Here is a 25,394-nt window from a genome sequence, read left to right on the forward strand (position 1 = left end):
AAATTTAGTTAGAAACATTGATGACCGACAATTTCACCATGATAGTCTTCATTTGACCTCTTTTGCTTCTAGTTAATTTCATATAGTTCAACCACACTGACATTTCAGAGTATTTATCTATTCTGCTTTTACCTTTATTATGGAGATTTGTTTGTCATGATAGTATGATTTTATAAAAGAAGTTAAGCAATACATTGCATAATAAAAAGTAAAAGATGGGGAAGGACATTTTAGCAACTTAATTTTCCTTTCCTTAAAGAACTTGATTTTCAAATTACAAGTATCTTAAAGCCAGTGTTGCTTGTTCCTTCTCTTGCTTTTTCTACTACAGTAAGTATTTAAAAAAAAAATTCAGGCACTTTGACTAAATCAAGACAAGACTAGATAGGGCAGAATTTGGTAAGAGTGAAGTAAGAAAGTAGATAATTGTTACAGAAATGATCAAAGTGCTTAGTCTGTAGGGGAAGGATAATGGCTATGATCGGGAGCAGGAGGATGATTCAAGATGCAATTTAAAGGTGGAATAATAAGGACATGGTAATAAAACATGAGGTCATGGTGGAGGCTTTGTATGGAAAAGGTTTCCTTCGAGGTTTCTGATAGTATGGCCATCAAATGTAATAACATACTTTGGGGAAAGTCTTAAGAGGTTATTTTGAAAAGAGTTAATTTAATTTTGATATGAGACATAGAAAAATAACTTAAAAGTGAACCCACAACACAGGCTACTGTTGATCACTAAGACAGAGATACTGTTACATTGCCACTCGAAGATATCGAAGAGCATGTCATTTTCCAAACTTTATTTCTGTAACAGTAACCTCCAATAGTAGGAGTAACCAGTGAGATACTGAAGTATGTAAAATAAATAATGGGTCGTGGCACTGAAAACGAGAAGAAAAGAAGTTGTCAGTTACATCAGATACTGAGACTAGGTAAATAGATGATTCCCCCATGTAAGGTGTCAACGGTGCCAAATTCATGTAAACAAAGTAGAATTGTAGAATGTATTAGCATTGCAGACTTGCAAAATGAAAATATTTTGGAGTTGTTTCATAATGTTATTTATTTAACAATACCGAAATATACATTAAAATCATGATAGCACACTCATGTTTTGTAGTTTTTAACAATAAAAACATGATAAAAATAGGGTTTTTAATTTTTTTTTTGTATTTGTTGTCTTTCCCCCCTCCCCCAGAGACAGGGTTTCTCTGTGTAGTGGTTTTGGCTGACTCTCTGAGACTAAGCTGCCCTTGAACTCACAGAGATCCAGCTGCCTCTGCCTCCCAAGTGCTGGGGTTAAAGGTGTGCACCACCACCAACCAGCCTGATAAGTAAAAATTGTTAATCCAGTTTAGTCATAAAGAAGTCCTTAGTGATCTCGGCAAGAATACGATTATATTGGGGCTGCAGTGTGACAAGTGGTTAAGTAGACAGTTATTTCAGTTTGATTGTAAAGGGGCATAGAAAATAGGTGAGGGCAGTTTGTTGTTGAAGAGGATTTCTTTAAAGGCACCGATGGCACTCTTGAAAGGAGACACGTACATAATGCCTTGTGTAGGAGTTCAGGTGAGCTGCTTGAGACAGGAAGGAGCTGGGGAGCACAGGTAAAGGATACTAGACAGCTGTGCAGGCTGGAGGCCAGAAAGTATTCTTCTCCCTTGATCCTGCAGAATGGTAAAGCTAGATGGTCAGGACTCATTTGCCTAGATAGATTATTAGCATGGGTGCACATTGAAACACTTAGGCACGGTTGCAAAGAAAAACACAGTTCACAAATAACTGTTCAGCTTTCCTGCAGAAAGCAGCCAAAGGCTGCAAGCCCGATTCTGCAGATGCTTCTGGGAAAAAAAACTGCCAGGCCCCTGTTGGAACCCAAAAACCCATTTAAGCAACAGACAAGGCAGAAAGTTTGACTGCTCTAAGTATGCTATAAATCAGAACTTCCAACCCTAAGAGGAATAAATACTAGGGAATGTAAGGGTGAGAATACATGTTGATGTCTGCTCCATATTAAGTGCACTAGTTTAAAAGTCTGTCATGAATCTTGTATTTTTAGAGACTGGCTAAATAATAGGTAATCATGCACATGGGAAATTTCCCAAGTGAATTTTTCCTAACCTCAGAAATCTGGCTCTTGAAGGTATTGTGTCAATTATATAAATTCTAATCCTCAAACATTTCATCAGTATAGCTCCCAGAAGCATAAGAAGACTTCTTCAACCCACTGTTGAAAAAAACAAACTCTTATTGTTAGTTGGCATGTAAATAACTAAAATTCTTTATAGTTCTCTTAAATTGAAGGGCTTGTTACAGTATAAAAGACATTCTATGCACATGGCTTTCAAATCCTAGTCTGTTCTTTGATCATGTGTCTTTCCCTAGGCAATAACATTTATTTATCTATCTGGATTGTGACATGTCACTAGAGGTACAGCTGTTCTAAGACAAATACTTACACATATCATGAGTTCTGTATTTGGGAACAAGAAATTTCATTAATTCGGTTGGTAAATATTTAATTATTTCTGGTAAGTACTTTATTATAGTTCATTTTGTATGCATAAATATCATGGTTTCTCAGTTCAGGAGCATTTTTGTTTATTGAAGGAGTCTGACTTTAAGCAAATTTGCCGCACAAGCAATACAACACAATAACAACACATTTCATGCAGAAAAATACAAAGTATTGTGAACACGTGTAGCAGTGACATCACAAAGGATGTCACTGAGTTGAAGGGCTGCTTAGAAACTAACCCAGTGAGGTGTGATACAGCAAGTTATCAAAAACCAGAGTAGTAGAATTTGGTCTGTTTCAAGAAGAAATGGAAAGCTAGATAGAGAGAGGAAGTGCTTGGTGAGAATGCTGGAGAACAGGTAGCACAGGCAGCTATCCTTAAGTCAGTGCTGGAAGATGTAGGCAATGTGATAAAGTTTGCAGTTTAAATGAGCAGTCTGATAGCTACATGCTATTCTCTTTCTCTGGAACAAAGCTCAGCAGCGTAGTTTTGTTTGTTTGTATGTATGGTTTTTTTTGTTTTGACTTATTAAATATCAAGATTACAAATACATTGAGGTTTTTGGGTAATATAGAATGCCATAATTTCTTAATTCTCCACATGGCATAAAAAAGCCAGACCTACATAACATACATAAGTAAATGAGCTTAATACTATCATGGTGAGACTTTACATATACATGCCAAAATATGGATGTCACATGCTTTTTATGTATGAAGCCCTGCAAAATATTCTTAATTTTGCAAAAGCCTTTTGAAAAATATGGAAACAATTCTTAGTTTGTAGCCTCACAAAAGGAAATGGTGGCTATTTTTGTCCATTGTGCTGTAATTTATCTTTATCTGTACCTCTCATAAAACTTCATTTCTATATGGCACGTTCTCAAGTTGTTTCTAATTTTTCAGTACCTTAGTAAAGAGGTAACCAATTCTAACTGAAAAATGAGAACACAAGCACTCCTTTTCTAGTTCTTTACCTTAATGTTATATTTTCCATGTAAGAATCAGTGTAATATATCTGATCCATCCCATTTTTCCATATCTGTGCTTTTATGCAATTTTGTATTTTTCTTGTTTAATTTCTTCCAGTGTTAGAGTTGGTGCTTGCTTTGAAACCAACATTTTTCTGTTTTCAACTTTAATATTGGCATCCTGTAAATATTTTTTTTTACAGCAAAAATGCATCTACAACAAAACATGAAAGTAGGAGAGTGATTTGGGAAGGAGTTTGTTGAGGCGGGATACAAACAGATAACAGATGACTTTGATCCAAGACCATCTTTGTAATATGTATTTATGTGAAACTATAATAGTTAAAAAGGGATATGTAGGAATTGAGAATATCAATATAATAACTTGTATACAAGTGTTATAAAATTTTTTAATTAAATAAAAAATCATCAAGCTTCTTGCAACTGTTAGCTGTATAATTGGATAACTACTTTCTCTATTTACATCAAGATGAATACCACCCATATGATTTCAGATCCACAAAAAAAAGTTTGACTTACTCCTACTTGCTCTCTATTACCCATGCCAGTGGAAATAGTTAGGGCAGACATAGTCCAAATTCCGTTTGACCTTTACTCTGTGTGTAGTGCTGGGCAACTTAATAAGTTCTTGGAGCTTAAGTTTTCTTAAGTAGTTCAAAACTTCATGGTCAGTGAATAGGAATTTCTACCTTTAAGTATATAATCTTTTATCACATGCCTATAGCCATGCTGAATGATTTGGGATCAGAGCAACCTGTATTTGGTGTTGGGGACAGTATTTGATTTGGTTTGTAGACACAGAGATAGATAATAAAAACCAACTAGGGCAGTGGTTCTCAACCTTCCTAATGCTGAAACCCTTTAACAAAGTTCCTCATGTATTAGTGACTCCAACCATAAAATTATTTCATTGATACTTCATAGCTATAATTTTGCTACTGTTATGGATCATAATGTAAATATCTGATATGCAGAATATCTGATATGCAATCCCAAGGAGGTCATGACCCACAGGTTAAAAACCACTGAACTAGAGTGTTCCCATACATAAGTTACTGGCACTTAAATGATGGTATACATGGTGAACATGATCTCAACTTTTCATTAATCTTTTCTTTGCCTTTTTTCTTTTTCACTTCTGAAAACTTAGGTTTGACAATTCTCTGGAAGACCTACTTAAGAGTGGACCTCACCCACCTGCAGCTCCCCAGGTGTTAAACATTCGTAGTCAAGTAGCCACACTTTCTAAAGTAGCAGCCACTTACTCTAGGTAGAGTTCTTTCCTTCTCAGTTATCTCCGTTTCAGTGCTGGTGATGAACCAAAATACTAAACTCACTGAAAATGAGAGCACCATCATGGATTAAGAGGCTGATGTCATTATGTATAAACATACTCAGCCCCAAAACACTGCTTTCCACTGCCTTTCTATTCTATGTATGCTTTGGTTTGGTTGTTACCTTCTAATATAGAATGAGGAAATGTGTGTCTTGTTTATTCACTTTGTGATTGCCTAAGTCTGCTGTTAAGTTTAATCACGTACCTCTGAAAGAAGAGAGGAGTGTTCCAAACATCCCAGGCATGTTCTCAAACTATAGAGGAGCAAGATACTACCTATAAGACATTGATAATTATTTTGTGTTATTTCTTTTACCGTTGCATTAGAGGAACTTCATTAGTTTCCTCTTCTCCCAACTACAGAATGGGTTAGCTGATGTCTTTCTAGCTGGCTATTTTATACCTTGTTTCTGTTTATTATTCACCATTGCTTTTTTCCAAAGTGATTCAGAAACCCAAACAAACATTAAATCACCAGGAAACTGTTCTTCACCTCAGCACTCACTCTTCTTCACTCTGCATCTTCATTTTCCCTCTCCTGGCCCTGTTCCTCTTTGTCTAACTATTCATAGACATTGTTAAAACTTAGCGGTGCAGTTCTGTCTCATGGAATACTTACACATGTGTACATCATCATCCTTTGTTTCTATGTTGTATGTTCAACTGACTTCCTGTAGTTTCTTCAGTTTTCTTTCCAGTGGCTTATATTAGTGGAGTTGGGAGCTTATCAAATTCTTTAGAGGAGAGAGGAGAGAGTAGACTCAGGTTCACCCTTACTATTTCATACAGCTGAGTTCTTAATAAAGTGTGTTAAATTTGGCTCATAATATGTTGGAAATGACCATTGTCACAAACGGTTAAAACAAAGTAGTTATAGTGATGTTATTAATGTCTTACAGCCAGAGAACTAGATAAGAGGCAAATCCCACACCATGCTTTTTAGACTATCCTATTTAATTTTTTAAAAAGCTCAATTAAAATTTGAAAACTGCTTTTGAGAGTACTATATTCCTATTGCTGAAATGTAAATTCCTGCCCATGCTGTTTGAAAAAAATAATTGGTTTAAGGCATAAGGACTCTTCTGAATATGAAATTTTATCTCATTTAAAAATCTTACAGAACCAGCTCAAAATAGGAATGGAGAACTTTGCAAAGAAGGTGATGTTTTGGTTATTTATATTCTTGTAATTACTGTTTATTTTTGCAAAGATTCTTACCAACCAGAACAGTTCAACTTAGATTATTTAAAGTTATATCTTGTTCATGTTAATGAATTTTGCTGCTTCTTAATGTGTAGGCAGTTCTGCTTCTAAAAACATATCTCATTAAAATGTCATGTCCTTGGTGTGTGTCTGCTCCCAGACAGCATGTCTCATCTAAAGCCTGTTTAGGAAAACTCCCTTATCTCTGCTTATGGAAACTCAGCCTTTATTTTCACATTCATTCTCTACTTAGTTACATATGTATAACTCTTCAAATATGTGATATATAATTTCGATGTCTTATAATAGCATTAGATATAACTGACATTTCACAGTGCTTGGTGAAAAGCAGACCATTTTAGGTAGGCTTACACATTAAATTTAAATGTCTGGAATTTTGGACGTGAGTTTTATCTAACACCTAAACACCTGCCATGCCTCTAATGGCTCACCTTTATATCTAATACTTCTCTAGAATGAGTGCTAACTTGTGTTTATTTTGCTGCCTTTTCTTACTTTCATTTTCTTCTCCTCTGCCTTTCTTCCCCTATCAGTGTAAGCAGCTCTACAAGGACTGTAGAAGGTTCTTTGGAAAGTTCTGGAAACTTTTCTGCCTTTTCCCCTCCGGCTAGATACAGTGCTGCAGTTGTGAGTGGTGCGGCTGCCACTGTGTCTGCTGCTCTCGCTGCAAAAACCAGGTAGAATTGTGTGCGCAGTGTCTGTCTGTGGTCCCAGCAGCCTCCCGTGTCTGACAGGTCACTTCCCTGAGAGAGAACAGACCCGGCCCGTCCAGGTGCCGGCAGAGAGCTGTAATGAGCTCCCCTTGTGTGGTGAGCCTTTCACCCAAGTTGTGGGTAAATCATGGGCTTGGAGAATGTTCTCAATGAGCACCCCTGTCTGTCTTCACAGCTACCACCCATTATTATGTGTTGTAACTTTAGACATTACAGCTTTCACTGTTACAGCTTTCACTTGCTGTAGTTGGGGCAGAATCGGGAAGAAATGACTGTCTGTGGATGCTATCTCTTCCCGCAGTCTTGGTGAACTAAAGCCTAATTGCTTTCAGAAGCAGCCCTTCTGTCTGTCAGCTTTGCTTCTATAGTATTCCTATCACATCTATGGGTCTAAATGCTTTTGGAAGCTAGTCTCACATGACTAGTAAAAAATTTCATCAATTGTTCTTTTTTTTTTTTTTTTTTTTTGAGATGAGGTCTGTCTGCATAGTCCTAGCCATCCTGGAACTCCCTCTGTAGACCGGGATGGCCTCAAACTCACAGAGATCCTCCTGGCTCTACCTCCCAGGTACTGGGATTAAAGGTGTGTGCTACGGACCGACCGCGCCCAGCCAGACTTCCTCAATTTCATATCAATGCGTAAAATAATACAATGAATTCATGGCATGTCTGTTCATCTTTTTCCACGGCTTTGCACTTCTTTTCTCGCTTCCTCCCTCACGCTCTTAAAGGAAATATTTCAGATCATTGCCTGAAAAACCACTTTCTTCTGCGGATCGCGGGAGTTTTCACTGACGTCCTTCTCTGAATGCTTGCCAGGCTCTCCGGCCCTGAAAGCCCCCAGTCCCTTCTGGATGCACTTTGCATCAGCAATGTTCCCAAGCCTCTAGCTTTTTCCTGTCTGCAGCCCTCCGAGAAGTCAAGTGGCTCATCCCATGTTAGGAAAAACAGGTATTGTGGGAAGGAACACGGCATGCCGGCCTTTGCTTCCTCTAACAACGTATTCCTGTGGTAACAGGCCAGATGGGAAAAACCACAGAGCCCACTTAGCCAATTTGAGTTAGCTGCAATTTCAGTGTAATGCTAAAGCACACGCATGCTGTTTATTTGCCTGTCAACTCACCTCTTGATCCTTTGTGATATATTTTACCAGCACACGCGATGTTTGATATGAAGTTATGAGTAATCGTGCCAATATTTGAACTATAGTGGAATCCTGACTTTTATCGCATGGCTACAGCTGTAGTAGCTATACTTCTAGAAGTAGAATTTCTAGAAGCTTGAGTGTTAAATATAAAATACTGTAGGATAGCCACTTGCCATAGGGCCCAGTGCTAGGAGGATATTAATATTCCTTCTGTTACCTAGATGGAGAATTTGGGTGCTTGCAAAAGAAGGTAGAGGGAGGGGGTACCTGCTGTACAAAGCCTGGGCGGGGAATGAAGGAAATGTAGTACGGAGAATAAGGATGTTCAGGTCCATAGTTTCTGTGACTCAGCAGCTGGGGAGCTCATTTAGGCACATAGATTACAGCTGTGTCTTACAGGCTCCAACATGCTGAAGTGGGACTCAGCTTTCCACTCTCTTAATGGCCATGCCCACTTTACCGTTTCCATCGTCTGCCTGAGTGCCTCCCATTGATACAGGACTGTCAGTTTGTAGGGCACAGATTTGTGCTTTGAGCGGTTTTCCATATTAGGATTGCTTCCTTATTGGGCTTATCCCGTCTTGCCAAAGACTGGATTTATGAGTAGTACACAACAGACAGCCACATAACCAGCCACATCGATGTGCAAGGGTTTGCCAAAACCACTCAAGGTCTTTTCATAGTTTGAGCCACCCAGGATTGCTGCTTGTGACAACCAGACTCATTAGCCTTGCCAGTGGAGTCTGTCATCCAGTTTACTGTCATAAGTTTGGCGGTATCCTAGAAGTAAATTTTAATTCCTTCAGATGATTAAATGGCAATGATTTGGATTTTAGTATTTCTGGTTTTCACTTTTGGATATTAGCTTGTTTTTAGCGTTGTAATTATCATCATTTTGTGATGTATATAAGTAATTTAATCTTAGAAAGTTCCTATTTATAGTATTTTAAAGCTAATTTATTTGTAATGAGTAAATATATTGAAGATAGCTATTTTAGTATTTGGATAGGGTTATTAGCCTTTTATATGTTAAGCTCACTTTCTATGCCATAAATAGGCTAAACAACTGATATTTACAAGTATTCTATTTCAGCTACATGGATTTTTATCACCAAAGTATTAATTCCCTTATTTAAAGTTTAGACAGTGGCTTCTAAAAGTAAAATAATGGCCTATCCCTAAAACTTTTAAAAGATATTCATTTATCCACTATTCAGTAATCTTTGAACTGCTTCCATTAATATTTTTGTGTTGCCTTTAATGTGTGTTTTACATTCCTACTAATCAGTGCATTTTTACCATTTAATTATAAAAATTACTAAACTTCTTAAAATCTTCATTGGATAGTATGTTTTAACATCGAACAGGTTTTAACTTCTCATTAAGCTAATAAGAAATAATTTAAAAATGGTGGCAGTGTTAAACTTGAGTAAACAAAAATAAGGAATGATATTTCAATAAAATTCAAGTATTCTATGATTTCTCAAAATTGTTTAAGGTCAAGTGACTACTCCTAGGCTTTATATTTCACTTTAAGAACCCATGTGATTCCTATGTAGTTATGCACATGGCTGAGATTTGTTACAGAAAAAGAAAAAAAAAAGAATGAACGAATGAATGAATAAGCAAAAAAGGGGTCCTGGGATGAAGCCTGACAGTAATAAGACTCCAGCTGGCAGGAATCCCTTACCAGTGGACACGTGTGAACAAGCTTTGTTCCTGCAGTGGGGTCATAGCACATGTGCACAGTGGTGTCTGCTACAGAAGCCCATTAGACATGGACAAAAGGTTTTATCAGGGGCATATTACATTAGGCACTCTGTGCCCCTACTCTTGAAATGAAAACAGGTGTCAGCATAAGCCATATTGCTTACACAGTTTCAGACAGTGAGCCACTCATCATTTACAGAGAGTTTTATATCATTGTAGGGGATAGTTTACCCAAACAAATTCGCACACGCTAGCCAAGGCTTTACAAATAGACCTTCCTATGGCTAGGCAGTCACATATCTATCATGCTAAAAGTTACCTGATGTTCAAGAGGCATTCGGGAAGTAGGTACCCTCAATCATTTGGTATGTAATAGGCAGTGAATCTGAAATGTAACTGAAGCACATCGTATAATGTATTTTACCGAAGCCATTAATAAAGAGTCCAATTTTTGGTAATCTCTTCCTCCAGCTGTTTATTCCAGTTATTGAAGGAATTAAATTTCTGTGCATAGAATTATTTAAGCTGTCTGTAGTGAAAAGCTTAATAGTAATAGGAAGATTATTTGTTGTTGTTGTTATTATTATCATTATCATCATCATAATTATTATACTACACTTTAGAAAAATAACCACTTTCATATTACTGTGTGATTTCAAAGCATGCATGTAATAGTTTGGGACTCCTCAAATTATTACTCTCTCCCAAGATACTTGTATGATTATAAATAGTAAATGGTTTGGTAATAAAAGCTATATGATCCTCTAAACCAAAGTGGATACAGCCCAGATAAGGTCTCTGGTAGGCAATTAACTGATGGAGAGATCACAGTGGCTGACTTCTTGTTGCTGTGAACTCAGAACACTAGATGTCCTGCAAGGCAGGAGGTACTGTCTCTTTGCTACAGCATCTGGTATATGGTAGGTGACTAAGTACTACTGAATGGCTGGGTGACTGCAGTGGAAAGGGGGGACTGGTAAGGTGTCAGGAGCAGACACAAGCAAAATGAGCAACGTTGATCCATTTCATAGACTTACCAAGGATACTGCAGAAACCAATGGTCTTGATATGCTGGTTCTTCTGAAGTGTTAAGACAGGCATAGAGGGGACTCCACCATTGCAAGGATTGCTTACAGAATTCCCAGTAGTACAATTTCTTGTTGTAGACTTGTTGCAAATAATTCCCAGCTTTCAGAACAGATGTTGCCTTCTTCTTGACACGGCGAAGTCCTTCATGATTTCAGAATTATATGTGTATTTTTGCATGTAGTGTAACGGGCTTCCTTGTGGCATTTTTCTGTAGACTCTGTTTTTGTTGATTTCCTCCCTGCTCTTTTCTGTCTCACCACTTACACTCTCCACCACCAGTGTTCCCCTTCCCACTGTCCTGTCATGTGTGTTCTACTCACTTCCAGAGTTTCCTTGTTTAAAAATAAAAATCCATCAGTGTTTTGTTTTCCTCGAAGCGGTAAGAGATTTGGAAAAGAACGAGTTGTTGTTGAATTAGTTTGTGGCCGCCTCACCACAGCTGTGTCCTTGCCTTCCTTCCAGCAGCTCTGAGGAGCCTTCTCAGCAGTCAGCGTCACCTCTGAGCAAGTCTGAGGGCCGAGAGAGCCCAGGTTCAAGCAGGCCCGGGGTGGCCGGCCTCAGGACCGCTGCTGCTTTCAAGCCTGTAGGATCCACCACCAGCGCCATCAAGCCACCAAGCTGGCAGCGTCCAGGCCAAGCAGGTATTCAAAAACCAAACCTCACTCTTGGTTTTTCTTGGGTGACATTATGAAAATGTGTTCTAGCATGTACGATGGACTTTGGCAGTAAAAACCACTCTCGGCTATTTAAGGTTTAGGAAGAACTATAAAGAATGTCAGTGGTTGCTTTGCTCTTCAGAATGCCTCGCTGTCATCCTCTGGGTCTCATACAGCTGCCGTTTGCTTGATCTGGAGAGTATAAAGAAAAGAAGGAAAGGAGGACAAAACACTAGAAACAGGGTACTTAAATACTTACGCAGAACACCTCAGGCTCAGTGATGAAAACTAATTACCAACCTTTCTGACCCTTGGTCTTCTGATGCATAAAATGCAGAAAGTCTAAACCACGGACTGTTTCTCCAACATAACTAGCGTTCATGGTTAAATGGCAGAAGTAGCTCTGCTAGGAACGAGGGGGTAGCTTAGTCAAGTCCTTACCACATCAGCCAGAACTCATGTAAAAACCCTGCATAGTTGTGTGTGTGTGTGTAGTCCCAGCATCAGGAAATCTGAAACAGGAGGATCCCAGCGCCTGCTAGTCTGCCTACCTGCCCTGTTTAACAAGTCCCAGGCCAGTGAGAGACCCTGTCCCATAAAATCAGATAGATGGCACCTGGGAACCTCAGACCTTCACAGCAGCACATGTACACACACACACACACACACACACACACACACACACACACACACACACACAAAATCTTCTGTTAAATGAAGGATGAGACTATACATAAATGTTGTCACGCCCAAGTTCAACTTCACACATTGTTGGTCTTTTCCCTTCTCCTGAATGTTGTTGTTACCTAAGTTCTTTCTACTACCTGAGCATTATTTACAGTTTTGTATCTGATGATCTCCTGTATCCTCAGGCCCATTGACATGTTTGCTGTGGGTGGTAACATTTCAAATGCAGTGTGTCTCATGTTTGGTTTTTTGAGTTGTCTTCTCTAGATACCAGTCCTCTATTATATCCTGGTAAAAGTAGTTTTCTCATTCTGTACGGGCCCTCTTACTTGACTGACCATTTCCTTTATTGTACAAAAGCTTTCTAATTTCATAGAGTGCTATTTGTCAGTTGTTGGCCTGAATAGCCAGAATCTTATTCAGGAGTCTTTACCTATCCCTATATCTCTAGTGTACTCCCTACTTTTCCCATTAACCAGGAGCAGCACCAGAGTCAAATGCACAGACTGACACTGGATTGGGCCCATCCCTGTTCCATACTGGTTTTGAAAGAGGCTTAGAGTGCTCACCCCTGCCTGGGAAGCTGGTAACATGCAGTGGGTTTCCAGGGATGGGCACACTGTTTTTGTCAATGATGTAGCCACTAATTAAGTTGACCACATTCAGTGAGTAGTCCTCCATCCACGCTCATGCTTTCAACCCTTGAAACTCAGTGAGTCCACAAAGTATACACGCACCCTTCTGCTTTAACCTGCCTGCAGATTACCTACACTGCTTAATACAATGTCAGTGATCAGTACACATGGTTAAACTGTAGCATTTAGGAAGTGTCATGCGAAAAGGAGTTTATAGATGATTACTACACACTTCTTTTTCTCCACAAATATTCTGTATCCATTGTTGGTCGAACTTGCCAATATAGAAACTTCAGCATGGAGGCCTGGCTGTGTCTGTGTTGTGATAGAAAGAGGATAGGCCATTGCATATGATATAGACTTTAAAAGCAATTAGACTGCCGTATTATTTCTTTAAAAAATGCTCAGACTACTACTGGCTTCTAATATTCGTGGGCCATTGACATAGCAAGACCTATTTCTTTGGGAGGAAAATGTGATAAAGCGTAGCCATTGTTATTTCCATTTATTTCAGACCCTTGTAGGATGACAGGGACTCGCCACAGTTATTATGCATGTGCATTTAATGCCAAAAATAATTTTAAGAAAAACATGGACTTTCTGTAATTGGAAGGTGACAGGACAATGTCTTATAAAACAAAAAAAGCACTAAATTCCAGAGGTTGAAACTGAAATGCTGACAGAAAGCAAATGATGATTAGAGCAGTTCAGTGAGAATTCCTGGAGGAAACACTACATTGAAACTACCACAAGAGGGCGACAGAATCCTTTTTCCCCGAGTCTAATCAAATCAGAAAACAGCAACTGTATTCATGACCCATAGCTTTAGCATTTAAAACATGATATTTTTGTAGAAATAATAGGTAATTTAATATGAGAAATATTATAACCTGGTAAAATATATATCGTATAACATTAAACAGTGTTACCAAACAAAAATATGTTTCTGTTGTGAAACTGTAATTGAATTACATCATGACCCTTGGCTCAAATCAGAAAATACTTTCGAGATAATTCTGTTACCTTAGTCCGAGGATCTAAAAATAAGCATTTAATGTTTTCTTACTGATGGATGCTAATGAATTTGCATTATTTTGTAGAGTTTAAAAAAATCTGATTCCCAGGCTCTCATGTTTTATTATACTGTACCTGGAAGTATGTCATTAAAAAAATGAAATAAAATGAACCCCCTTTAGAATGCACTGTTAGCATCTGTCAATTCTAAGAGATTCTTGATGAAGAATCGAAAGTCCTTTGGAATTAGGACTTGGATGGTGGCTCCTTGCGTCCCGGTTCACCCGTGGAAGCAGCAATTCAGGGCACGTGGCCTCAGAACATGGCAGTGCAGGCCCCTGAGCCATGTGAGTCACGCCGTTAGAGCTAGTGACATTGTTGCCGCCACACCAAGAGCTTCGTGTTTCTAGTTAGTTCATAGCTTTGCTCTAGTGTCCAAAACGAAAGAAAACCAGGTTTGATCTTAACCTGCTACCAGGTGAATTATTTCAAAATAATTCCAACAGTTGTGTCGGAGGCAGGATCAAAGTCACCGAGTTCCCTGTGATCAGCATAGTTGATTCTGAAATCAGTTTAATATCTTGGAGATAGCATTTGCTTTAGCTATGTTTCTCTTGGGACGTATTTGTACGTGTTTATGAGGTACATTCTGATAATTTGGCACATGTATACACTGTTTGATGATTGAATCAGTCAGAAGCACTCCCATTTCTTAAATTCATCATTTTATTGTGTTGGAATTATGTACCCTTGTGTGTAGCCAGCACGGCCCCAAAACGAATGGTGCGGAACATGCAAGAGTAGTTTGATGTGCTATTTTAAAAATACTGTGAGTAACTGTCATTTTATAAACATGCTTCTAGATCTGGATACCTATGTGAGAAAATGTGGGTATGTTCACAGGCTAGCGTATACACACAGATGTGCTTTGGGTTAAACGGTGAGGAAGTATTTTTCCCACCATGCTTTACAGTTTAAAAAATAGTTTGAGAGCCGCTGATTTTAAAAATGTATTCCAGTTGTGCTTTTTGTTTACTGAATTGGTAATGCACTTTTCAATGAAAGGCTAAAAATCAAATCAAAACAAAGAAGGACTTCATTAAAATTCCAAGACCTTCTAGTGTACTCTGAGCCTGTGCTTCACTTCTGTAAGTCTCCCGAAGTTCTGTCTTTAAATCTTAGATGCTTTTCTTGTGGTGTATAGCTTGTAGGTATCAGACACCTCTCAGAACCACAGTGACACTAGATGTGGCAGCAATACAGTTTAGATCGGACTATGCAGGTAGTTTAATATGCACCTAATCATCACTGCCGCTTCATTTAATCATTTAGCTTGCAAGTCATTCACAAAAAGCTAAATATTTTAGCATGCAAAGTGTTTTAAAAGTTCATAGTCTAGATGACAGTATTAAGGTATAACAGAAGAATCCAAATTGAGTTTTGAGTAAGTCAACAGCAGTATTACTGCCTGCATGTTTGTTTCTTTGTAAAATGGCTTTCATGAATAACATGGAATGATCTCTTTAGAAACAGTGACTTGAATCTAGAGAAGCGTATTAAAATGTGATTTTTTTCTTGTTGTCAGAATTGAGATTTCTGTGTAGAACCTATGTTGAGTTCACTTTTGTTTTGTTTGCAGAGCTGGGGGTTAAACCCAGGGTTTCTCACATGCTGAGTGTGTGCTATACCACTGAGCTACAGCCTTCAGCCACAGTATTTATATATCTATTAAATTTTTATTCATGAAAGCTTCATATTGTACATAAAGAAATGGTTAGATGAGTATTTTAAAGCTTTGTAAATTTAATAGTAAGAGCTTGAAATGTATTTCTGTGTTTTTGTAGTGACCTAATTTTCTATGTAATGCTTTTTCTAGATTCCTAGTAAGTTATGATTACCAGATTAGGTAAATTTAACATGCTAGATGCAAAACATGTATAAAAATGTTACTGTCCTACCAAATATAGTAAGACCATATTTTCATGAAGACACAAAGGGCCACTTTGTGTTGGAATACATTAATTAGCTTAATCAAACACAAAGTGAATGAACTTGCTGGAATACGAGCGATGCCCTACTAGGTCAGGCACCATTGTTCGTTGAACTCCACCGTGTGGTGTTCGTGGCTCTGGTGTGTATGATGTGTGGCTTTGGGATGTGAGTTTTAGAAGGCTTGTGTTCCTGGTTTTTCAAGCAGGGTCTCATTGTATGGCCGAGGCAGACTTCGAACTGGAGATTCCTACTTTTGCTTCCTCAGCAGCTGTGACTGTAGGTCTGTGCCACTGTGCCCAGCTCTGAGGCTAACGCTTTTGAGCCTACAGTTGTCTTTGTTAAAATAAGGATCTTAAAGGGCCTTCATGGCACTGTTAGGACCAGATGATCTGATGTATTGGTGGGCGTGGAGTGTAGACGATGGGGCAAGAAGGGTTCTGACTCTACCCTTCAATTCTTTCATAACAGTGCCGATGACTTATACTGTTATGAGCCAGCGAAACAGATGTCGCATAGCCTCCATGTCTGCAAATGTTTTGAGCCTCCTGCCACAGGTAGTGTGGCTTCTTTGAGGGCTTTCAGTGAGTGTCTGCTCGCCACCTCCGTCTTTTCCAGCCTCGTTTTGTAAGGCTGCTCCATATGTTTCTAGCTCAGTCCCGCTAAGTAAGGTTCCTAACATCCTTTATGCACATACTTTCATACCTACTGCAGGCTGCTCTTATACTACTGCCTTCCTACTACTGAAACTCTTCTATTCAACGATCATTTGCCTCTTTTATACAGTTTCATCGAGTCCTCTGGCTGGACACTTATTCTTTCTCCTATACAACTTTGGTAATGTCTTTACCATTGAATTCATCGTGTTCATTTTAATTGTTTGTATGTGTCTTCTACCACGGCTTTTGTAACCCTTGAAGAGCAAGGCCAAGGCTTACCAGCCTTTGCTTTAGTGCGCCTGCCCGATATATGGCAGTTCCTTTGCTAAATGTCAGTGAGGGAGTGCATAGACCAAATTGTCTTATTTTGGAACTCCTTATGTAATTTTTGGGATACAGCATTCATTTTTTGTGATCCTATTGAGTTCTCCTATTGGGCTTGAAATCCCTTTAAGGGTTACTGGACAAAGACAAGAGCAGTATCTGACAAAGCAACTTTTTAAAAATACCAGATTACTAAGAACAAGGGCGTGATAATTTCATGAAGCATTAAATTAAGTTAAAGGTAGCAAATACAAGCATTACTGTAATTGGTGCTGTCTTCTATGTCCAGTAATTCAAAATATTAGCAATTCTGTAACCATGACCAGATTTTCTATACCAAGCTTTTTTGTTGGATTACCTTTAGATTGCCAGCCTGCAAATAATGACCCGGAGACTTATTAATTAGGGAAGCTTGGCCTTAGCTTAGGATTTTTCACAACTAGCTTTCATAGCATAATTAACCCATATGTATTTAATCTACTTCTGCCCCATGGCTTGGCTACCTCTTCTTGATATGGCAAATCCAACTTGCTCCAAGTCTGCTGGCGAAATCACCACCTAGATTGTTCCTTCTAGTTTCTATCTGTGTGTCCAGAAATTCTGCTTATTCCTCCTGCCTAGCTACTGGCTGTTCAGTGTTTTATTACACCAATCACAGCAATACATCTTCACATAGTGTGCAAATATCTCACAACAATTTTCTTTCTCTCAAAAAAAGTAAGGAGATCCTTGCTCCTAGGAACCAGGCAACAGAGTGCAGTGGGAATGTTAGGGATGTGCACTCATCTTACTTTGGACAGTAAATATGGATGCAAATCACCACTGTATTGCATAGAAATTGGCAACAGATATACACAGAAAAGTTAAGTCTGTTATAGGGCCTAGGTCAGAAGACTTGAATAAATAATTCAGTTTGGAGGTGACCAATATATTTGTGGTGACATTGTATTTTATTCAGAAATAAGGTTTTAATGTTTGTGCATATACAGACAAAAAGTTTGATTTCTTAAAAGTTAAAATTGCTCAGGATATTTCAGTTTTAAGAGAGAAAGTAGGGTTAATGGATTAGTGGGGGGTGCCTGACCAGAAAGTGCTTGGAGATATCAGTGTGGGCTTGCTTCTAGAAGGAAGCTATTACAAGATCTGTAATCTGTGTATTAGCAGAGTCAGATATGCTCTCTATTGAAAGGTCAGTATAGCTTTAATGTGCTTAACAGACCACACTGATGTCTCCATAGTGACTGAGAAGGGAGCCCAGAACCCTGGGTTAGAGGTTACTTGGATGCTCCAGCATAGAAGTGGTTGATGATAGATATCAGTCTTCCTAGGCGCTGGTGATAGGAATGGAGAGAGTTCCAGGGTGAATAGACCTGCAACCCCCTAGCATCTTTACTTGACTCTGATGCAGCTTTAACCACTCTTTTCCCAGGGGGAAATGCTGTGATCACATCCTAAAACACTGGTAGAGTGATCACATGTAGCTTAGAGAAAGAAGACACTCAAGCTATACCCCGTCCCTCCTCTGTATCCAAGAATCTGCATCCATGGATTTAGTAAACCTAGGACTTAAAATGCTGCAGGGGAAAAAATGTACCTGAACTGAAAGTACACATTTTCCTTGTGATCATTCCCTTAACATAACAACTGTTTGCATGGCATTTGCAACACATTGGGTACTCTAAGGTTCTGAGATAGTTTAAGTATATAAGATGTGCTTAGGTTATGTTCAAGTATGATGCCTGTTACATAAGGAGCTTGTACTAGTGAAGATTTGAGATCTACAGGGGTTCTAAAGCCGATCTCCCTTGGACACACTCTTAGGGTTTCTGTTGCTGTGGAAAGACACCATGACTACAGCAACTCTTGTAAAGAAAATGTTTCATCAGGGTGGCTCACTTAGTTTCAGAGATTCAGTCCATTATCTTAACAGGAAGTATGGCATCATTCAGGGAAACATAGAACTGGAGTAGGAGCTGAGAGGCCTACATCTTGCAGGCAACGGGAAATTGGCTGAGACCCTGAATGGTACCCTAAGCTTAGGAAACGTTAACTCCACCTCCACAGTGACACACTTCCTCCAACAAGGTCACACTAACTACAGCAAAGCCACACCTTCTATTAGTGCCACTCCCTGCGAGATTATGGGGGTACTTTGATTACATTCAAACTGCTACACACTAAAGGGTTATGTTTGATGATGGCATAAATAATTGGTTGCCTGTATGGTTGGTTTTCAATGTAATGTGCCTAGTTGCAACATATAAATCTGGATTGGATGCATCTTGCATTCAGTCAAAATGAGCTGAAGGTTACTTTTATGATCTCATTTATGCCGCTTTTCTTTTCTGTTATGCATTTATTTCTCCTAATATGCATTTCTTTCTTTCTCATTTTCAAAATTTTGGTGGGATCTGTAAGTGATACTCAATAAATTTATTAACATCATCATATATTGTTGATAAATACCTTAAAATTCCTTTCCCCAAATCATTGAAATGAATATGAATTAATACCCCGTTGAGATTTTCTGTTTGGATTTTCTTTAGGTAAAAAAGGGCCATTAAAAATTAAACATTTTTGTTGTATTCCATCTTAGTTAGGGTTTCTATTGCTGCACAAAACACCATGACCAAAGCAACTTGGAGAGGAAAGGGCTTATTCAGCTTGCACTTCACAGCACAGCCTATAATTGAAAGAATTTAGGACAGGAACTTAAACAGGGCAGGCACATAGAGGCAAGAGCTGATGCAAAGTCATGAAGGAATGCTGCTTACTGGCTTGCTCCTCATGCTTGCTCAGCCTGCTTTCTTGCAGAATCCGGGACCACCAGACCAGGGATGTTATTAAATGCGTCTATGCAAATACAGCCATTTGGATGAGAGCAAAGGCATCTAACTCAAACACAATAGTCATGTGTCATTTTGTGTTCATCATTCTTAATGTCTGATGTTACATATTGAAGAAATATCAATGTCCATGCCATTTTAAATAGACCCTTGTTCTGTAGCCTTTGTTGGCCTCAAATTCACCTTATACCTACCCTTGCAGGCACTGAGATTACAGGCAGGTGCCTGTACACACAACATTCCTGTGAAGTCATCATTCTCTTTGTATCAATCAGGTGACACACGGTTTTTGCTAATATGCTTTTTAGTGAGTATATGTGTTGCACGAGTGTGTAAGCACTCATGTGGGTGTGCTTGCTTATGCACGCCGCCCCTATGGAGGGCAGAGGTTGGCGTTGGGTAGCTTCCTCTTCCCTGTTTGATGTTTTTGTGCCAGGGTCTCTCACTGAACCCGAAGCTCACGATTTTAACTACTCTGTCTCCTCACTTCTCCCCATTGCTGGGGCCATGGGAGCATGCCACATGCCTGATTTTTACGTGTGTGCCAACTTCTTCAGTGAGTACTTCACTCGCTAGCTCCCAAACCCTTGACTTGCTTTTTCTTTCTGCAATACCGAAAAGCTTTACCATGCAGTAAAAGCAGGACATCTTAATTGATGGTGATGTGAAAGTATAAGGTCAGTGCTTTCTAGAGAATGTAAGTTGTGTTTTGGTCAAGTACAATATAAATAAGCTTGTTTATATTGTGTCATATAAGAGTGTCATCAGTTAGAAACATTTTAGGGAATGGTAAATTTGGTGGGGTCAGATGTAAAAGGAAAGTGACAAAACATAGCTTACAAAGGACTTAGTTAACTCTTTACTTCTTACATACTTTGTTGAAGGAGAACTCAGTGTCCTACTTGAATGTAGCAGTAGCCTAGAAAGGAACAAATTGCATCATGTAACAGTAAAATGGTAGATATCAATGGTCATTAACAGCAATCATTTTAATGGTATTTTCTGTAAAGGGAGGCTTTTTCCATGCTAACTGCTTTGGTTTATCACCCGCCAGCCACCTGGGCTCTGCCGCGTTGTAGTCCCCAAATAACACACAAGACGCTGTATTAATTATGAAGCTGTTGGCCTCGCTTGTTTCTTACTGGCTAGCTCTGACTTAAGTAATTACCCCATAATTGTTAATCTAAGTATGTCTCTTACCGGAGAAGCTTCCGGGCTTCCTACCCCATGGCGTCACATCTTGACTCTCCTGTGTTTCTCCTTCCCAGAGTCCTCCTGGACTCCTAGTCCCTCCTATCTTGGTTCCCTATTGGCTCAATAGTGCTTTATTGGCATAAGACTTGCCCAACAATTTTCAGTTTCAAAAATTATCTTTATTAAGACTACACCTTAAGTCATTACACATACCTAGATAACAGGCTCTGAGAAAAGTAAAAGGAACTGTCCAATATATAGTACTGCGAACTATTACTTTGACCCCACGTAGCACATTTCCTATGTCGCATGATAGCATCAATTATTACATAAGGAAGACTAGATCTTGAAGAGCTGGCATAGAAGGGACTCTTTTGGGGGACAGAGAAAATTAACTATGTGCCCGGCAATCACTGAAATCTCTGTTGAGTGGCGTGGTCTTTGCATCTAAACTTCATGTTTGAAATTCAGATGATTTAGCTACAATTCTAGTTAATTGACCCCCTTTCCCATGTGATACCTGTTCTATGGGGTACATTTTAGAAGTAAAATACAGCTTTTTTAAACTTTGTTATGGATAGATAGTGCTTGGGAAAGATCTGATATGTTACTTTTTCTCTCTAAGAAAGACTCACTTATTTGTGAGATTTGATTAGATCAAAGACTGAATAATGTTCATCCCAGTTGTAAGTGGATATAAATTCTATCTTTATTTGAAAGCTAAAGTAGATAGGGGTGAGAAAGGAAATTACTGTTGCTACAACCACCCCAAATTTCATTGTAGGCTCTGTGCTATACTAATAAATCTAGATAACTAGATTTGCTTAGCTAAGATGGATGGATTTATTGGTTCTATTTTTAAATTTTTGTATGAGTAAGTAAACTGCTACCAGTTACATGAATTTCATCTCTTCTAATAATGTTTTATTGCCATCTGCTTTCTGATTGTTTACATCATGAAATAGTTCACTTGCCACAGAGGCCTGAGTGAAGTTGTCCACTGTCAGAATTGGGGTGTGATACAGAGAACATGCTTGCTATCCTCATATAGCAAAATCGTAGGAAAAAATAAACATAATACCATTGATTATCCCCTTTCTTTTCTTATGAATGTTTCCTTTGGGGGTTTTGTTTTGATTTTGGAAGCTGTCTAGTGTTGTGAAGGTACATCCTTAGAAGCCCTCCTTTCTTCCCATTTTCCTCTCATGGTAACATACTAACCTTTTTATAAAAGAAAGTACCTGGATTCAGTCTTAACTGCTTTACCTAAAGAGTTGCTACTCCGATTATTTCACACTTGCGGTTCAAGTGTCCTTGTGGATCACATCTGGCCTACTTACTATCTGCTTTTATAAATAAAGCTTTAATGAAGTGTAGCCATGCTCACCTCTTTACATATCATCCATGGATGTTTTCAGGTTTCAGTGACATAGTTGAATATTTCCTGTCCTCGTTGGGGCTTTATTTCTGTGAAGAGACAGCATGACCATGGCAACTCTTACAAAGGAAAACGTTTAACTGGGGTTGGCTTACAGTTCAGAGGTTCAGTCCACTGTGGCAGGAAACATGACCGCGGTGCAGGCAGATGGTGCTGGCTAGATAGCTGAGAGTTCTAGATCCATAGCAGCAGGCATCGGGAAGAGAGGGAGACACTGGCCCTGGCTTGAGCAACCGGAACGTCAAAGCCCAGCCCACTACTTCTTCCATCAAGGCCACACCTACAAGTGCCACTAATCGTGTCACTCCCTGTGAGCCTATGGGGTCCATTTTCATTCAGACTGCACATTTGCAAAAGAGTCAAACAGTAGCACCAAGTCTGAAATAGTAATTTCATGGTTCTTTACAGAAAAACCCCAACTCTAGACTCAAACCATATGTACAAGAAAAATGCTATGCTTCCTGATTCTGCTCAGTAGATACAGAATTTCCTGGGTACTGGGAGCACCTTTTGCAGTACTAGCTCTATTTCACCTGTGATTACTCATTTGCTCATCACTATCAACCTCCATAGGAGGTTTGGAAACACAGGCTTATCCCTGGGTATATCTTTCACATAGAGTTCTAGGCGTAGATATTGTGTCTGGCCTCTAAGTAGTGGTTGGATGAGTAGATGAGTTAATCATATAAAGACCCTTGTCAGAGTTCAGCGCCTGACATTTGGGAGGCGTTCTGTGTACGCTCTGTAATGGAATCAACACTTTTTGTATACGGGTTCGTCTTATTTTTTTTCACATTTTGTGATAGTTTTTGACTTCCAGATGAGCAAACTGAGCCCAAATGATGGTTTTCCTAATGCTTAGAAAACAGTGTCATGTAACATGACGAAATCTTGCATTTTTCTTTTCTTTCTGCATCAGTCCTTTGCTTATTTAATGAGGACTCTAACACGAGCCCAATTTCTCTTCTTTTCTATCAGATTAGGCTGCTTTTTTATTGAGAAAATGGTATAAAATTATTTTTTATCATGTCTTTAGAAATAATGAAATATTCTTAATGTATATACTTACATGTTTTCTTATCCAAATATGAGCCAAACTCTACAAATATTTTTATAGTTACTTGAAACCAAGTCTTACATTGTTCAGTCGGTCTCAAACTGACTATGTAACCAAAGTTTACCTTGAACTCATGATTCTCCTTCCTCAACCTCCCAATGGTAGGATTGTAAAAGAGAACCACCATATTTAATATTCATTGCAGTGTGTGTGTGTATATACGTGTTTGTATGTGTTGAGGTTGGAGGTCTGTGTCATGTCTTTCTCAATGGCTATCCATTTTGTTTTTTGAAACAGGGTGTATTAGTCAGGGTTCTCTAGAGGAACAGGTATGGAAATTCTTAGAATGGCTTACAGGTTGTTGTCCAACTAGTCTAACACTGGCTGTCCACAAACACAAGTTCCAAGAATCCAGTAATTGTTCTGTCCTCTAGGCGGAATGTCTCACCTGGCCTTTAGTATATTCCAGAATCCCAAATAAGTAGGCTCTAGCAATAGTGAAGGGATAGACTTGCCAGCAAGAGTGAGAGCAAGCAGGCAGAGAGAGAGAGAGAGAGAGAGAGAGAGAGAGAGAGAGAGAGAGAGAGAGAGAGAACTTCCTTCTTCCATATCCACTATAGAGGCTACCAGAAGGTGTGACCCAGATTACAAGTGGATCTTACCAGCACACAAGATCTGGATAAAGTGAGTCTTCACACTTCAAATGATCTGATTGGACTGACCAACTCAGCTGTCACCCAGGCCCAGAACCAGGGCTGAGTTGGCCCAGCCCAACATCCGCCCTGTCTGTGAACGGCTGGAGCAGGTGAAGGGGCCAGTCCTGCAGACCCAGAGCAGCAGGACCCCATGACACAGAACAACAACACAATATCCAAGAGGGTCCAGTGTCAATAGTGTAGCAGAAACCAGAGGCCTGGAACCAGACCAGTGACTCACTGCAATGAACATGTGCAAGTAAAGATGTATGGACTCGCTGTGTCACACCGCAGCTTCCACAACAAGATTTTTCTTCTTATTTTTTCTTTTCTCTTAAATTTTGTTTTGTTGTATCTCACAGCAGAGGTTGCTGGGTCAGAGGGTGGATGCAAAGGGAGGGGGAGATGAATGTGACCGAGCGAGACACGATGTCAGATCCGCAAGGAATCAATAAAAAGCTAAATTAGGGAGAACAAAAGGAAAGAAAAAGATCCCGGGCAGGTATATCTTGCCACTTGGGTTTTAGTTTATTGCAGATGTAGTCAAGTTGGTAGCCACGAGTAGCCCTAACACAGGGCCTCCTCACGGGTTCTCTAGACTGGCTAGCCAGCAAGCCCTAGGGACCGTCTTTGCTTGCCTGGGCCAGGATTATAGGTAGGCGTTTGTCACCAGGCCTGGCCTTTATGCGGGTGCAGGGCACCCCCTCAAGTCCCCATGCTTGCATGGTGGCACTTTAGCAGCTGAGCTGTCTCCCCAGCCTCCAGAGACCCCTGAGTCTATGGGCTGCACTTTCCTTCTGCTTTGTAAGGTAATGTTTGTGCTGGTGAGATGGCTGAGCAGCTGAAGATGCTGGCCATCAGCCCTTCGGAGCTCCCTTTGCTCCCCAGGACCCGCACGGTGGAAGGAGAGGGCTGACCCCTGTAGCTTTAATCTGACCTCCTCGTGCGCACTGTGGCACACACACAGACATGCAGACACATGCTAAATAAGTTGTTTAGATTTCAAAGAATAAACATTTTGCCTGGATCCTCTTTGTGTTTTTTCCTTTGCTCTTATTCTTTTTCTTTTCTTTTAATAAATAACACTGCCTTCGTAACATTAAAGTATGAAGTTGTCTTCCCACCATATGTCACATCACAGTGATAATGAAATCATTCAGAAAATGCTGGGCATATTGTGATGAGCACATCATTTGTTGACTTTAACTAATGGTATTAAAACCCTTTGTGTTAACAGCTTGTGCTTTTTTTTTATGTGCTATGTAATTGAAACTATGACCCAAAGAAAAATTTTGTATAAGCTTAATACAGAGGATAAAGCAATCCTATATAGTGACTAATATTTGGTGACATGAAGTATAAGAAAATTAAAAGAGAATGGTACCTAATCCAGGTCCCTATATTCACTTCAATTAAGACATTCTAGATCCAGTTTAATCTGTGTTCTTAGAGTTGAAAGGATGGTGCT

The 25,394-nt window shown here is 39.3% G+C and overlaps 1 protein-coding gene across 11 annotated transcripts in view; it reads left to right on the top strand.

The window, feature by feature from the left end:
* The window catches only part of Pdlim5 (PDZ and LIM domain 5), a 163,035-nt gene that overhangs the window by 105,754 nt on the left and 31,887 nt on the right, over positions 1-25,394 (top strand). For 9 of the 11 annotated variants that reach the window (XM_040751692.1, XM_040751694.1, XM_005081924.4 and 6 more), the window contains one exon: positions 11,195-11,373. In XM_040751692.1, the coding sequence (XP_040607626.1) occupies positions 11,195-11,373 (179 nt within the window). Of the gene's footprint in view, positions 1-4,663; positions 4,784-6,606; positions 6,751-7,605; positions 7,738-11,194; positions 11,374-25,394 lie in introns of all 11 variants that reach the window. The other 2 variants (XM_021233953.2, XM_040751693.1) reach the window with 2 other exon arrangements.

This window comes from Mesocricetus auratus, unplaced genomic scaffold (genome assembly GCF_017639785.1).
Source record: "Mesocricetus auratus isolate SY011 unplaced genomic scaffold, BCM_Maur_2.0 Super-Scaffold_100009, whole genome shotgun sequence".
NCBI classification, from domain to species: domain Eukaryota; kingdom Metazoa; phylum Chordata; class Mammalia; order Rodentia; family Cricetidae; genus Mesocricetus; species Mesocricetus auratus.